Here is a 17167-nt window from a genome sequence, read left to right as displayed (position 1 = left end):
GCTTCCCTGGCTCAGCTCCAGGAGCCAGAGGCAGGCCAGGTGGAGGAGATAACGAGGCCTCCGTCCTCTGACCCTTTCCTCCCCCAGGCCACGCCTCCAGACCCAGCTGATGGCAATCAGGCCTGGCTGGACCCTAGGTTTCGTAGGCAGGAGAGGCGGGAACAACAGAAGCAGGGGTGGGGCAGGCCTAGGAAGTGCTGAGTCGTGGAGCCATACCCCACAGGATATAAAAGCAGCAAAGGCTGCTATGCCTCTTTGTAGCAGGCAAATCAACTGCTTGACTAGAGCTGAAGTACTGTTTGTTGAGTCATCGGCATCAAGGGAGATAACAGAGACACTTGGCAGACACGCTCGCTAGTTTGCTGCCAGAGCTGATAGTGCCGGCTAATTAAGTCATCGCTCGGACGGAGGCGAGGGGGACAGAACAATATGCGCATATCTCAGCTGGTGTGCATGCGCGCAATTCAAGGGACCCACTGGTCCTCGGAGCTCTGCTGTGCAAGTGTGCACGTTTGTGCATGCGCACGAGAGTACTGGTGCGCAGCGCATGCATACGCAGATGGTGTTTGTGCATGCATTGCGCATGCAAAAACCACACGCAGATAGTGCGATTGTGTGCGCAGTGCACGTGCAGCGCATGGGGGAGGAGCCATGGGTTAGCATGGATGGCACGCACGCATGTAAAGTGTGTGAAGCACAGATCTGTTTGGCAGCTGGTGAGTAAAAGTTTCACCACCATCAGTATATATGTTATTAAAGGTGTGGAATTGGTGTCTCTCTCAGCCTTATCCCAGCCCGTCTCGCTTCACCCAAATTCCACCTGCCTTTTCTCTCTTTCCTTCGCAGCCTTGCCGGATGTTTGGGCCAAAGTTTTTAAGGTCCAGACACCGTTAATCTCTCCTAAATATGGAACTGGCTTCCTGCACCTGTTTTAAGACACTCGAGCGAACCGGGCGGGGCTGTTCCTGTCTCCCGTTTTGGCGTCGGAATTGAGACTCCTCCAAGGAGCTGTTTTGAAAATGATTTGCAGTGCTGACATGCGAACAGCTGTGTTGACCGGAGAGGCCAAACCGGGTGGGTTAAAAGCCCCCCCACCCCCCAGGAGTGTGAAATCGGATTAGGGTTTACCTTGGTTTCGGGTTTTGTGTTTTTTTGCGATGGTTTGTGCAAATGCACCTTGCAAAGTTAGTTGAAGGTTGAAGGCGCAGGGTGCGAAGGGACTGGTTGCTGAGATTTGTGGACATTACGACCACAGTCGGGACTGGGAATTTCAATTGCTAAGCGGTAAAGTTGTTAAATGAGTACCGTGTTTGTCTGAAAATAAGACCCAGCCCTAGCATTTTTTAGGATGCTCGTAAATATAAGCCCTACCCCTGCCCAAATAAGCCCCAGTTAAGGTCGTCAGAAGACGGGAGGCGTTTAGTACTGTATTTCCTTGCAAAATAAGACCTAACTGGAAAATAAGCCCTAATGCGTCTTTTGGAGCAAAAATTAATAAAAGACCCAGTCTTATTTTGGGGAAAACACGGTAACCCCATGACTTTGTTTTTAGAACTAGTTTTTTGTCGCGCTCGTTAAATGCGACGGTGCAGTTGGTTAAGTCCATCACACAGCCATTAAACAAAAGTTTTCTCTATTTGAGTTTGCTGATCGGGAACTCGCTGGGATGGTTATATGTGGTGATTATGTCTCTCTCTCTCTCTCTCTCTCTCTCTCACACACACACACACACATACTGGGGTGCTGCAATGGTTGTTACTTGGCAAGGTTAGAATTCCAAATCATGGTTAAACAAATGTTTGTAAATCCAGGACTATCTGTAGCGAGACTTCCCATTTCCTACTTCTCATTTGGGGTAAGAGCTATTTTTTGGGGGGGGTTGGGGGGGTCACTTTAGACCTTCCTTTCTTCTTGGGAGAAGGCTTGGACACTTTTTGAAGCTTTATCCTTTTGCAATTCAGCCGAGCGGGGGAAGGGGAATAGCGTGAGAAGTGAAATTAGCTACGGAATTAAGGACTTTTCGCAGCAACGTCCTAAATTCCGCCTTATCTTCGCTGCAGCTGCTGCTCTTTGCTTTTGAACAGAGGGCAGGGAACCGTCTGATCTTCCCATGCAGACTCTTGCCACCAAAGAGGGGTAGTGAAATCCTGATGGAACAGGATGCAACCATTAACTGGAACTGTTTCGCCTTAAGGTAAAGGTAAAGATTCCCCTCGCACATACGTGCTAGTCGTTCCTGACTCTAGGGGGCGATGCTCATCTCCGCTTCAAAGCCGAAGAGCCAGCGCTGTCCGAAGATGTCTCCGTGGTCATGTGGCCAGCATGACTCAACGCCAAAGGCGCACGGAACGCTTTTCCCTTCCCACCAAAGATGGTCCCTATTTTTCTACTTGCATATTTTTATGTGCTTTCGAACTGCTAGGTTGGCAGAAGCTGGGACAAGTAACAGGAGCTCACCCCATTACGCGGTACTAGGGATTCGAATCGCCGAACTGCCGGCCTTTTTGATCGACAAGTTCAGCGTCTCTTACCCACTAAGCCACCGCGTCCCGCCTTAGCAAAATGCAAAAAATTGCTTCGGCCAAAAAAATGCTTTTAAAAGTAAAAAAAAAAAAAAAAGGCTCTGATGATCGCGTGGCTCAGCTGGGCATGGGGGTGGCAGGGATTTTTGCTACCAGTTCTCCGAACCACCTGCCGCCATTGCTACCGGATCGGCTGATCCGGTCCGAACCAGGAGCATTTCACCCCTGGTCCCAGTCCTTAGAAATAATGCATTTTGCTATATGTCAAAGACTTGTGAATGCCAAACTTGCTCCTACTTTTACAAAGAACTAGCGGATTATCTTTGAATGAGTAAGAGTTGTTTCAACCAACCTTCCTTTTTCTAACTTTCAATCTAGTAAAACCCTGTTCCTGCAAATCCAGTGCATTAGATGCAAAAAAAAAATTAAAATAAATCTCTTTCTTGCTCAAAAAATTACTTAGACTAACAGAGAATAGAAGTGACCACGTTGGCTAACAGTCTGGTGTTGAAAAGTTATTTAAAAAAATGTCATAACTAGCTTTTATTACTGATGTTTTGGTCACCACATTATATAAAAAAGATGTTGAGATTTTGGAAACAGGGCAGAGAAGAGCACCTAAGATGATTAAAGGTCTGGAGATGACAACAACCTATGAAAAACGGTTGCAAGAATTGGGTATGGCTAATCTAGAGCAGGGGTCTCCAACCTTGGCAACTTTAAGACTTGTGGACTTCAACTCCCAGAGTTCCTCAGCCAGCAAAGCTGGCTGAGTAACTCTGGGAGTTGAAATCCACAAGTCTTAAAGTTGCCAAGGTTGGAGACCCCTGCTCTAAAGAAAAGAAGGATCAGAGGTGACATGATAGCGATGTTCCAATATTTGAGGGTCAATCTATTCTCCAAAGCACCAGAAGGCAACACAAGAAACAATGGATGGAAACTAATCAAGAAGAGACACAACCTGGAATTAAGGAGAAACTTCCTAACAGTGAGGACCATTAACCAGTGGAACAGCTTACCTCTAGAAATTGGGGGCGCTCCATCACTGGAGGTTTTTAAGAAGAGATTTGAAATTGTATAGGTTTCTCTGCTTGAGGAAGGGGTTGGACTAGAAGACCTCCAAGGTCTCTTCCGACTCAATTCTGTATTCTATGTATTTTTTCCCCCCGTAGTTTTTGGTCAAATTCTGGGCAAGCCACTCAGAATTTGGCTTTTCTGCCAAAATAATCAAGATGGGGAAATTTCTCCAAATGTTGTAGGTCCATAATACAGCAGGATACAGTTCAAAGGTGAAGAAATATTTCTTACTCCCTGCGTAGGGAAATAAATGTTTGAAAAAGAAGAAGGTAGAACTGGAGTGTTTGCTTAATCTGGTCATCATCGGTTCCTGAGGCGTGCAGAAAATAAAATAAAATTCTCCGCTCGGGCAATCAACCAAATGCTTCTGTGGATATTGCACAAAAATTAGACGTGCGCATTGCTAAGAAAGAGAGCAGGAACTGTCTGCCTGGTTTTTTTGAATTCTGCTCCCTGAATTCGCTTAACCAGCAGACCAAGTTAGTCTTTTGCGCAACTGATCTTGAAAAAGCCACAAAGCAAAACCACACGGTTTGAGCTGTCGAGTCTCTGATTTTAGAAGGGAAAAACTCCTGAAAATTGGATTTGGTACCCCTCCTGCTTTTAAATCAGCCCTTGCTGTCAGAAACAGGGTTGAGGAAACTCAAGGCCATTCTGCTTTTTGTAAAGGCTGTGGGTTCCATGTTGAGAAGAAATATTTTCTTAACCGAAAATTGTGCCGCTTGGTTGGCTTTCTAAAGGCACCCAATTTCCGAATATGGTTTCCGGTTCTGCACGGCAGAGATGATTTCCTCTAAAGCAGCTGTCTTGGCTGCGGAGTTTGGCAACTTTGAAAGAAGGTTTTCAAATTGCGTTTCCCAAATTTGACCCCCTGGGAATTCCGAATTCTACCCCCCCAATCCTGGCAATCTGAAATTGCTCAAGATTTAATTATTATGCATTCGATGGATTTTACGCTTATTAGCTTTGTGCATATATTTTAGGCTAATTTTGTGCATGCAGTTCAGCGGTTAAAAAGCGTTCGCGTGTTGAAAAACTGCTGGAGGGTTTTTTTCCCCCTCTCTGAAGACCTTTTCCAGAATAGGAAATACTCACTTATTCTAATGAATAAAGTCTTGAAGATTTATTTGATAATGTTGAGACTCTGAAAAGATTGTAGAGAAGAGCAACAAAAATGATTAGGGGACTGGAGGCTAAAACATATGAAGAACGGTTGCTGGAATTGGGTACATCTAGTTTAATAAAAAGGACTAAGGGTGACATGATAGCAGTGTTCCAATACCTCAGGGGCTGCCCCAAAGAAGAGGGAGTCAAGCTATTCTCCAAAGCACCTGAAGACAGGACAAGAAGCAATGGGTGGAAACTAACCAAGGAGAGAAGCAACTTAGAACTAAGGAGAAATTTCCTGACAGTTAGAACAATTAATCTGTGGAACGACTTGCCTCCAGAAATTGTGAATGCGCCAACACTGAAGGCTTTTAAGAAAAGACTGGACAGCCATTTATCCAGAATGGTATAGGGCCATGATGGGGAACATATGGCATGTGCGCTGGAAGTGGCACGCAGAGCTAACTCTCCGGGCATGCCAGCCATCACCCATTGCTCTTCTGAGTTCCAGCGCGTGAATGCGTGCCAACCAGCTGGCCTTTACATGTGCATGTGTGAAACAGCAGAAGTCCCAGAGAAGTCCCAGCAGAAGTTGGGAACCGAAACTGAGAAACATCTGGAGTTCTACAGGATCTCTGGATTAGATCTCCGAAATAACTTGGAGCACCACTGCTATTTTGGTGGCTTTATTTAATGCCGCAATTGTCTTTGCCTTACCCGTTCCAACATTTGAGGGGCACTTTTCTGAAAACGGACCAGATCTGTGAAAGGGATATTTTAATCTTGGTGAGGAGAATTCTTGAGTTTTGTTTGAATTTTTGAGCGTCGATTTTGTTGTGGTCCGCCAGCAGCCTGCGGAGCTGGCAACGGAGTCGGACAGCGATGAGGCTGAGGAACAGTGTGGGCCAGTCCTGCAGGCTGGGGAAGGCCCGGATAAGGGCTCTGCATTGGAGGCAGAGGTGGGGCCAGGGCCACCGGGGAGTGCAGACTCCAGAGCCTCCAGAGACTGACAGTAGTGAGGCAGAGGAACAGGAGGAGCCTGTTCCTAATGCACGCATGAGAAGAGCTGCCAGAAGGCAAGAGCAGCTCAAGCAGAGAGGACGACTCGGGAGTAGGGCCAAGAGATGATTGGCGCCTCCCATAAGGCTTAAATGACCAGCAACGACGTTTGGGCTCTTTGCCGGAAAACAACCTTGATAGCTTCGTCTTGTTGCATTCGTATCAGCGTCTTCTGAACGTTTGCCAAGAAAGGCCTTTGGCAGTTTGCCTAATTGGACCAAGGTTGGTGATAGGACTGAGGAATTTGTGTTGGGAGGAATTTGCTTTAATTTAGTTTGGACTACGCTGAGAATGAGTTAATTCTCAGCTGTTCGAAAAAAGTTTGTTTGTTTTTACACTGACTGAGTTTCCTACTGCCTGCTTGGGCCTGGGTCACAACAGATTTCCATCGGTGCTTAGTTCTTCCTTTTAAATTTTGCAATGGTTGTAGTCACAGGTGGTCTTCAGCCGGTTCCGACAAACTGGTAGCGGAAATCGCAGGTGGTCCTGCCCATCAGCCCCGGCTCTAGGTTGTCCTATTTAGGCACGTTTTTCAGGCTGGGTACATGCGTGGGAGGCAAACAAAGCGCATGCACGGGAAACCAGAAGGCCCGCACATGCACATTTTCGGTGCTGAGCAAACCACCTCTGTTTCAGGGGTGAAATGCTCCCGGTTCTGACCGGATCTTGCGATCCGATAGCGATCGTGGCCGGTGGTTCGGTGATCCGGTAGCGATCGCCGAACCACCAGCGACACCCGCCGCCCGGGTGTCATTACTTCCTGGTTTTAACCAGGAAGTAATGTGTTTTTTTACCTTCTGTGCATGCGCAAAAGGATTTGCGCATGCGCAGAAGGTCTGTTTGGCGTGTGGACTTCTGAGCCGCTAAGGAAGGTAAGTCGATTTGACCCCCTGCTCTGGTTGTAGTGGGTTTATATAAGGATTCATTGGACTCCTGCACTTTTAAAAAAAAAAGCCAGAGTTTTGAAACGGGCTTGTTCATTTGAAAAAAAAAATAAATAACCAGGAGCTCATCGCCAGTGTGAGTGTGTGTGCGTGCAAAAGGAGCGAAAGGCATGCACAGCAGAAGAAAATAGCTGTGTTGTTCCCTTCCCCCCACCCCCCTGCAAATAGGAAACTCACAGACGGAGGATATTTTTAGTATTGCTTTTCCTGTGTGTGTCTCCGCCTGGGAGCGCATGGGGATTTTGAGCCTTCTGCATGGACCGAGTTCTTTAGGTTGGACTCGCCTCTGTATTTTGTGGGCTTTCAATGTTTCCCTAAGAAGTTGTTTGCTTCATCTCGGACAATTCAGAAAGCTGTCTGAAAACAGCTGTCTTAAAACGGCTTTGGTTGAATTTTGAACGCTTGGCCATGGGAAGGCTGTGTGGTAGTCGTAAGCGCGAGGGTGGATTGTAAGTCAGTTTTTTTCCAATGCCGCCCTAATTATGAATGGTTGCTAAACCAAGGTTTATAATAATTGTGCTTCCTTCTTTACTCTCTCCATTTTCTCTCCCTCCCTCTTTGAATGTTTCTTCCTTCTTTCCTTCCATCCATCCATCCATCCATCCATCCATCATCTTTGAACCAACCTTCCTTCCTTCCTTCCTTCCTTCAATCCATCCATCCATCCATCATCTTTGAAAGTTCCTTCCTTCCTTCCTTCCTTCCTTCCTTCCTTCCTTCCTTCCTTCCTTCCTTCCTTCCTTCCTTCCTTCCTTCAATCCATCTACCCATCCATCCATCCATCCATCTACCCATCCATCCATCTTCTTTGAATGTTCCTTCCCTCCCTCTCTCCCTCCCACCCTCCTTCCTTCCATCCATCCATCTACCCATCCATCAGTCTTCTTTGAATATTCCTTCTTCCCTCCCTCCATTTTATCCATCCATCCTTCCTTCCTTCCTTTTTTTTCTTTCTTTTTCCTTCAATCTTCCCATCCATCTGTCCATCTTCTTTGAATATCCCTCCCTCCCTCCATCCCTGAATCTCCTCCTTTCTTCATGATGAAATATTGACGGATGGTGGGTGTCCCTGCAGAGTTAAACCGCTCCATTCTTTCCATCTCTTCAGCTCTGTGAGGTGTTTTTTTCTTTTTCCTTTCCCCCTCTCCGCTTCCTTCTGCCCCACACACGTTGCCAGATTCTGCTTCATCCAAGGCTGCCGTGTCTCTGGGATCAATTAAAAGCTCGTCACGGTCCTACTGGGAGGCATTATTCTGCATTTTCTGGCACTTGTTCTATCTCCCAACCAGAGCGTAGCTACCCCTCAACTTCCTTTGAGAACCTTCTTAAGGTCCCCACCCTTGTTTTCCCATCTCAAGGCCTCCTTTCCCACCCCCCCTGCACTGCAAAATAATCTGATGGGTGGGGGGGCTGATGGGACCTTTGTTGGAGAGGTTTAATTGTTCACGCATTGGGCGTTTTCGTCTCCTATCATTTGCCTTTTAATTTGCTGGAATTTCAAGAGAGAAATTGTGGGTTTTCTTTCTCTTTTTGTGCGTGTGTGTGTGTGTGGGGGGGAAATCCATGATTTTATGCAAACGCATTAGAGAGAGACAGAGATAGGTGGGCTGTCCGGATAGACTTTTTCTAGGTCAAGATACGATGCAGCTACCTTAGTTGGCTTTTTTTTAACTTCCTTATTTTCCCGCAAAAAGGGGGAAAGAGAAGGGATAGGAAAAGGAAGGGCACGAGGAAATGCTTTGGGTTGGATAAACCGATTGTCTGAAGTGGTGTAAGGGTTTCCTGCCTAAGCGGGGTTAGGCTAGAAGACCTCCAAGGTCCCTTTTAACTTGTTGTTCTGTTTTTATGAGCTGCCCATCGCTTCATGGGTTCTCACCATAAAAAAGTCCCACAGTTGTCGGACTTTGGCAGCTGGCACGTGGCCTGTTGTCTAAGCTGCAATAATAGACGGCAGTTTGCAAGATAGCATGTGCTTTATCTCTGGAGCTGGGGTGATGGGCCTCGAACGTCTCACCTTGCAGAAATGAGATTCTGGGAGATGACACAGACATAACGTACATGTAGCAAAAACATCCAGTTCAAAGATTGTGTCGTGTCCCACTCCTCCGCTGACGGCCGGATCAGGGAAATCCGAATCAGGCGTGCCTCTGCAGCTCTGCCAAAGTCCTAGCAAAGTCCTCAAGGCAGGCAGGAGACCAGAAAGTGACTTCAGCAAGATATGTTTAGACTTTGCCTGACTCAGAGAATGCCAGAAAGCAGGTCCTTTATATAGGCCATGGGGTGTGGCTCCATGACTCAGCACTTATCCAGGCCTGCCCCTCCCTTCCTTCTGTTGCCTCCGCCTATCAAGTCTTCTGACGCGAGGGTCACTCCAGTCTGCAGCTGTTGGCAATTGACCTCCCTCAGGCTCACATGCTGTGGAGGAGGGGTCGGGGTCTAGTTGCTCCGTTTGCCTGGGCATGGAGCCAGAGCTGGGGGCTGGAGGTGCTTCCTCCTCCTCAGCCTGTCTGGGCATGGAGCCAGGGCTGGGGCCGGGAGGCATACTAGGACATTCCTCCGTGTTCGGAAGCAGATAAGCAGGCCCCGGCTGTGGTGAGATCGGACGAGACACAACAGATTGTGCCAGGGTCAGTCTCTTAAAAGTCAAAACAGATTGAGTAACGTGGTTGGCTTATCCCTTCTGTGCCTGCTGTAGTCTTCCTCCCTCCGCAGCGCCATTCCTCTACTGCTGCCTCCCCTCTTCAGAGTTCTGAAAGTATTTTTGGATCAACGGAGGCTTTTAATGTTAATCTTTTTAAAGAAATGTACAGTGGTGGGTTGCTACCGGTTCGCCCCTGTTCGGACGAACCAGTAGCGGTGGAAGGAGGCTCCGCCCACCAGCCCAGATGTCATCAAATACCCTCTGCACATGCCCAGAAGTGGTATGCGTGCACGAGCAAGCAAACCGGTAGCAAAGACAAGTGAAACCCACCACTGAGAAATGTATACATTTTCGTGTTTTGAGAGTTCTCCTCCTGGCAGAAGTTCTGACGTCTTTTTATTGATCTTTTTTCCTTCCGCTTTTCCAGAATCGGGGGCGCTTGGCGGAGAAGAGAACGATACCCTTGCCTCCCTCCCGGACGCCGAAAAAGGAGCCCCCTGCTCTCTTCTCACACAGCGACAACCACAAGGAGGTGGAAAAAATCAACGGACATCACCCTTATGTCAAGCAGGAAGAGGAGTTGCATATTAGTATCATGAAAAGAAGGTAGGCGGGGGCTCTCTTCTTCTTTTCTCCCTCCTCCCAAAAGCAGAATTGTGTAAGCCCGTGATGGTGAACCGCGTGCCCAAAGTGGCACAGGGAGCCACGTCGCCTGGCATGCGTGGCGTCACCCTGGTCCTATTCCAGGTTTCTGGCGTGCGTGCACGGACGACAATCGGCTGGCCTTCTCGCGTGTGGCACTGCTGGAAATTGGAAGAGCCGGTCTTCCGTTTTCCTGCATGAGTGTGCACGCCGACCGGCTGATCTTTGCACCATGCATGTATGCCAGTAACCCGGAAGAGTACCTGGCCGGCGTGCATATACGTGCTGGAAACTGGAAGTTCATTTTTCGGTGTGCGCCCTGGGCAACTCCTCTTCTGGGTTGCGGCACAAATGAGTGCGCGTGCAAAGCCGAAAAGGTTCGGCATCTCTGGTGTAGGCAGTCCTCCTCTTATGACCAATGCTTCAAAGTCAAGACAGCTCTGGAAAAAAGCGACGCGAGCCATCCTCCAAGTTACAGCGGTTGAATCGTGACGGGCTTACAGTTCAGGCAGCCAGATTGCATTTAAGACAATTTGCAATCATGCGATCATGATTTTTGACTTCTCCAGACGGTTTAATGACACCCCCCCACCCCCACCCCAAAAAAAGTCAATTCGGAAAGCTGTGTTTACTTCATAACCATATAATGGCCATGATTTGTTTAATAACCGCAGTAAAAAAAAATGGCTGTAAAATCGGTTCCGGTCTCATGGTGAGCCGATTAACGATGGCATCACTTAGCCAACAAAATCCCAATCCCAGTTTTGGTCATATGTCGAGGATTGTCTGTACGAGCCTAGAAACCAGGTGCTGTGTCTCGTCCGATCTCAACACAGCCGGGGCCTTCTTATCTGCTTCCGAACTCGGAGGAATGTCCTAGTATGCCTCCCGGCCCCAGCCCTGGCTCCATGCCCAGACAGGCTGAAGAGGAGGAAGTATCTCCAGCCCCCAGCTCTGGCTCCATGCCCAGGCAAACGGAGCAACTAGACCCCTCCCCCTCCTCCACAGCATGTGAGCCTGAGGGAGGTCAATTGCCAACAGCTGCAGACTGGAGTGACCCTCGCGTCAGAAGACTTGATAGGCGGTGTCAACAGAAGGAAGGGAGGGGCAGGCTTGGATAAGTGCTGAGTCATGGAGCCACACCCCATGGCCTATATAAAGGACCTGCTTTCTGGCATTCTCTGAGTCAGGCAAAGTCTAAACATATCTTGCTGAAGTCACTTTCTGGTCTCCTGCCTGCCCTGAGGACTCTGATAGGACTTTGGCAGAGCTGCAGAGGCACACCTGATTCGGATTTCCCTGACCCGGCCGTCAGCGGAGGAGTGGGACACGACACCAGGGAGTGCTGTGGTTGCATAGCACAAAGCCTCCACTTAATTTAATTTAAAATTTAATAATAAATACGTGCATTGGTAGCATAGCAAGTTAGAACGACTACAATGTGGCGGTATGCTTGAGAAAAATTGGTCTGGTGTAAAATCCATGCTTTTGACCACAATAGGAATAGCTGTTCTTTAAAAAAAAAACGAGAGAAAGACATATTTTATAACATGGAAATGGGGCTTGTTTTGCAGCCCGCAAGCCAGTGGTTTAAGAGATTGGGGGGGGGGAGGAGAGGGGCTGCTCCCCATTTCAATCCTTACAGCTAAAATAAGACAGACCAATGTTGGTTTGCAAACTTATTCCTGCCGTCCAAACCATCTTGAGTTGTTGTTTTTTTTGTGCGTCTTGAAAAGAACAGAAAGTTGTTGCTCGTAAACGCTTAAGTGTGCTATTTATGACCACAGTTGAGGCCGAAATTTAGGTTGCTAAACGAGGCAACTGAATTCTTCCCCATTTTATGACTTCTCTCGCCACCGTTGTTAAGTGGACTGTATGGTTGTTAACATTGGTTGTTAATAGCGGTGGGTTTCCAATATTCTTACCACCGGTCGCGCATGCGCCCGGCCTCAAAAATGTGCCTAAATAGGACGGAATCGAGCTGGGGCTCCCGCAATCTCCGTTACTGGTTTGCCCGAACTGGTACGAACCGGCTGAATTCCACCTCTGGTTGTTAAGTGAATTTGGCTTCCTCGTTGATTCTGCTTGTCAGGAGGTCGCAAAAAGTGACCACGCGTCCCTGGGTCACTGCCGCCATCATAAATATGAGTCGGTTGCCAATTTTGAGCACGCGATCGGGGGGGGAGGCGGCAACCGTTGCGTGAAAAACGATTATAAATCGCTTTTTTTCAATGCCGTTGTAACTTTGAACGGTCACTAAATGAACCGCTGTAAGTCGAGGCCTACCTGTATCAGTTTCTTCTGGAAAAAAACCGCAGAGCTGCGATCTCAAATTTGGGCCAAGTTGGGCTAACCCCCTCGCTTCCTTGGGCAGTGGTGGGATTCAAATAATGTAACAATCGGTTCTCTGCTGTAATGACCGGCTGGGTAGGCGTGGTCATAGTGGGCGTGGTTATGGGGTGTGACAGGCAGCACTCGGCTTCCTGCACACCCCCTGGGAGCAAAAACGGGCCGCGGGGGGTGGGATTCCTGGAAGGGGCAGAGCGGGGTGGGGCCAGCCAGCAATTTAACAACCTGTTGTGTCTCGTCCGATCTCACCACAGCCGGGGCCTTCTTATCTGCTTCCGAACACAGAGGAATGTCCTAGTATGCCTCCCGGCCCCAGCCTTGGCTCCATGCCCAGACAGGCTGAAGAGGAAGAAATACCTCCAGCCCCCAGCTCTGGCTCCATGCCCAGGCAAACGGAGCAACTAGACCCCTCCCCCTCCTCCACAGCATGTGAGCCTGAGGGAGGTCAATTGCCAACAGCTGCAGACTGGAGTGACCCTCGTGTCAGAAGAGTTGATAGGCAGAGGCAACAGAAGGAAGGGAGGGGCAGGCCTGGATAAGTGCTGAGTCATGGAGCCACACCCCATGGCCTATATAAAGGACCTGCTTTCTGGCATTCTCTGAGTCAGGCAAAGTCTAAACATATCTTGCTGAAGTCACTTTCTGGTCTCCTGCCTGCCCTGAGGACTTTGCTAGGACTTTGGCAGAGCTGCAGAGGCAAGCCTGATTCGGATTTCCCTGACCCGGCCGTCAGCGGAGGAGTGGGACACGACACAACCGGTTTGCCGAACCGGCTGAATCCCACCATTGTTCCTGGGTTTTGATGGGTGACTCCTGTCACCCTTCCTTTAGATTATCTTTGGAGGCCAACAATTCCAGTCAGCCCATGGGGGGGGGGGGAAAACTCCCATTGCTATAAACCCGGGAGACGTTTGCATATGCTAATCAGAAAGTTGGCCGGGCTGGCATCGAGACTGTGGGTAGAAACCGCCAAAAGAGACGGGTGCCAGGACGTCCTAAGGCAAGGACGTGGCTTCAGCAACATGAAAAAGGGAGCCTTGAACGAGGATTGGAGCGCACCGTTTGCCCCAAGCCGAAAAAGCAGTTAAAAACGAGAGGTTTGCCAGCTCTTTTGGGTACCCTGACAAAAATCAATACCTGATGTTCACTGGAATTTTCCGGCCCGAGGTCTGGATGAAGCCACACGTGGCAAGGTGCCATTGGCTCGTTCTCGATTCCTTCACGCTCCTCCAGAGCCGGCGTAGAATTAAAACCAAACAAGAAACATAACATTTAAGGATCCTGGTGAATAAGGTGTTTTTCCTCCCCCCCCCCTTTCTCTTTTTGCTGTGCTGGGAAGTGCCATGTGGTTAACCTTTATTTTGTGGGCATATCAATTTAATAAATATATTTCAGAAGATGGGGGAGAAAGATACAGCACTGTTGATGACTAGGGTGAAACAGTGGTAGAGTCCTCCACCACATGCACCAGTTCGCTGCCCATGCATGCCCAGTGTGTACCAAATGCACGATGCACGCACATGCATAGTGCGCAGCAAATGCTCGCTGCGTGTGGAAAAGGGAGGCTTAAGAGGTAATGTCGTGTCCCACTCCGACGCACGAGTCAAGGAAGTCCGTAACAGACTTGGCAACGAAGCCTTTGCAGCTTTGCCAAGTGCCTTCGAGGTTTATCAGGGCAGGCAGGAGTCCAAGTTGTGACTTCAGCGATAGGAGTCCGATATCAGCAAACTAGAGAAGACTTTGCTTGACTCAAGGTTGGAATGCCAAAAGCAGGTCCTTAATATAGGCTGTGGGGTGTGGCTCCATGACTCAGCATTTATCCAGGCCTGCCCCACCCCTCCTTCTGCTGGCGTCGCCTCTCAGATCTCTGGAAGCGAGGGTCCTCCTACACTGAATTGTCTTCAGCTGGATCTGCTGTCAGTGTCAGGGAAAGGGAGGGGTCAGAGGGAGTAGGGCCGAGCAATTCCAATACCTGGCTGTCTTCCTGCTCTGAAGGCTGAGCCAAAGGAACACACGCTGTATGAGTGAGGTTTATCGGGCTTGTCCTTTCACTCCTGGAATCCTCTCCGGGCATGGGGCCAGGGCCGTGGGCTGGAGGCATGACAGGCCGTTCATCTTCATTATCAGACTCGGAGTCTGATAAAAGGCCCGGTTGGATGAGGAGAGGAGGGAAGACGAGTCACAACAGGTAAGTAGAACAGTGAGGTGGGGGGGAGAACAGCTGTGCTGCGTGATTTAGATTCGCTAGAAAGCAGGATTTCCTGTTTTCTTGCGAATCTAAATCGCGCAGCACAGCTGATCGACGGAAATACCAGTTCGGATGAACCAGTAGCTTTTTAAACTACCAGTTTGGGCAAACTGGTAGCTTTTTTAAACTGCCGGTTCGTTCAAACTGGTAGCTTTTATATTACCGTTTCTCCTGAACCGGTGCAAACCGGTAGCATTTCACCATTGGGGTTAAAAGAAGATCAAGGGTACATTTGAGATATTTCAGCGTCCTTTCTCCTTGGATAGGTGTGTTATTTTTTTGGTGTGTCTATGTGTAGGATCTCTGCATTTTTAAACAACCCCCCCACCACCACCATTTTCTTTCTGTTTGGCCTTGGGTGAAGAGAGTCTCCACATCACTCTTGTCCTGGCTCCAATCTTTTAATAGCAAAATCACAGGCTTGCACGAAAGCTTCAAGGGTGGGGAATTGTTAGCCCGTCCAAACAACATTTCACAACCCTTAAGTGGAAAGCTGGTTTTGATGTCCCCAAAGAGTTGTGGCAGTTTGCCTCTTTAATTGATTGTGTTTACACACACACACACAGCCACCATCTCTACCCATCTGCCTCAATCCCATCCTGTTCAGGACGGATTTCCACTGAGTTGTGTGAAGTTCCTCTTTTCTCACCTGGCTTTTGATAAAGTGACAATGCCTTGTTTCCAATTCTCTTTGCTCCTGAGTCAGTCAGTGGCCTCGTTGGTGTTGGGGTGTGTGTGTGTTTCATTAAACATGAGCAAAGGGGATGGGGGTAGGGAAGAGGAGGGAAAAAAGAGCAAAAATATAGAAAAACATGTATATTTGGGTTTATATATGTGTATCTATCTACCTACCTACCTTCCTATCATCTATCTGTCTTCTCTCTCTCTCCATCTATCTATCTATTTACCTACCTAGTATCTATCTATCTATCTATCTATCTATCTATCTATCTATCTATCTATCTATCTATCTATCTACTTACCTACCTACCTACCTATTATCTATCTATCTATCTATCTATCTATCTATCTATCTATCTATCTATCTATCTATCTATCTATCTCTATCTACCTATCTATCTACCTTCCTATCATCTATCTGTCTTCTCTCTCTCCCTCCCTCCATCCATCTATCTATCTATCTATCTATCTACCTATTCTCTATCTATCTATCTATCTATCTATCTATTATCTATCTATCTATCTATCTATCTATCTATCTATCTATCTATCTATCTATCTATTTATCTATCTATCTATCTAACAATCTCTATCTACCTACCTATCTACCTACCTATTATCTATCTGTCTGTCTGTCTGTTTGTCTGTCTACCTACCTACCTACCTACCTATCATCTATCTACCTACCTACCGGTCTGTCTGTCTGTCTGTCTATCTATCTATCTGTCTGTCTGTCTGTCTTGTATCTATATCTATTATCTATCTATCTATAATCTACCTACCTACCTACCATCCATCCATCCATCCATCTATCTATCTATCTATCTATCTATCTATCTATCTATCTAAGTATCTATCATCTACCTACCTACCCATCTACCTACCTACTCTATCTGTCTATCTACCTACCTACCTACTATCTCTATCTATCTATCTATCTATCTATCTATCTATCTATCTATCTATCTATCTATCTGTACGTATATGTGTCTGAATGTATATATATATATATATGTATGTATATATGTGTGTGTGTGTACACTCAATACAATTTTTAAAAAGCAGTTGCAATTGTAATGCTTGGAAAAATAAATCCCGAAAGCATGCCGGTAGTCCTTGACTTACAGCCGTGATTGAGCCTAACATTTCTGTTCCTAAGTGAGACAGTTGTTGAGTGAATTTTGCCCCATTTTACGATCCTTCTTGCCACGGTTATTCAGTGAATCACTGCAGTTGTTAAGTGAGCAAGACGGCTGTTAAGTGAATCCGGCTTCTCCGTTGACTTTGCTCGTCAGAAGGTCGCAAAAGGGGATCACGTGACCCCGGGGCAACCGTCGTAAGTACGAGTCAGTTGCCAAGCGCCTTGAATTTTGATCACGTGACCATGGGGCTGCTGCAGCAGTCGTAAGTGTGAAAAATGGCCGCAAAGGCACTTTTTTCCCAGCGCCGTTGTTCACTAAATGAACCGTTATAAGTCGAGGACTGCCTGTCATTGGGTAAACACTTCAAACTTAAATCGTTGAAATCACGTTTGGGCTTTAAATGAAGCAGTGAGACGGAGATGCGTCTTTTTGCAACTCAACTTTTGCCTTTTCTTAGAAGGTTCTCAAATGGATCCCAAAAAACTAAAAGAATTAAGTGTAGGTCTCTGGGGTGGGTGCCTCCTTATTCTCCTTGGTCATTGCCTGGAAGAAAGTTGGCAGCTGAAAGAAGTGGGGCCGCTTGGCCAATTTTTGCAGTTGTTCTTGTTCACTTCCTTGAATTCCTGGTTCTCTCCATCCCCCACTCCCCAAATGTAAGGTTGGTGATGTTTTGTTTTGTTTTTATTTGTCACAACATTATATACAAGCGCATACAATGAAAGGAAACAATAGGGCAGGAACGGTAGGCACTTTTG

At 47.6% G+C, this 17167-nt stretch overlaps 1 protein-coding gene across 4 annotated transcripts in view; it reads left to right on the top strand.

Annotated features, from left to right (window-relative positions):
• Nucleotides 1–17167, top strand: part of SAMD11 (sterile alpha motif domain containing 11) — a 113185-nt gene that overhangs the window by 28954 nt on the left and 67064 nt on the right. For all 4 annotated transcript variants that reach the window (XM_058161293.1, XM_058161291.1, XM_058161292.1 and 1 more), the window contains exon 3: nt 9778–9956. In XM_058161293.1, coding sequence (XP_058017276.1) covers nt 9778–9956 — 179 coding nt within the window. The remainder of the gene's footprint in view (nt 1–9777; nt 9957–17167) is intronic.

Source organism: Ahaetulla prasina, chromosome 18 (assembly GCF_028640845.1).
Source record: "Ahaetulla prasina isolate Xishuangbanna chromosome 18, ASM2864084v1, whole genome shotgun sequence".
Taxonomy (NCBI): Eukaryota; Metazoa; Chordata; class Lepidosauria; order Squamata; family Colubridae; genus Ahaetulla; species Ahaetulla prasina.
This window is presented reverse-complemented; position numbering and strand designations above follow the sequence as displayed.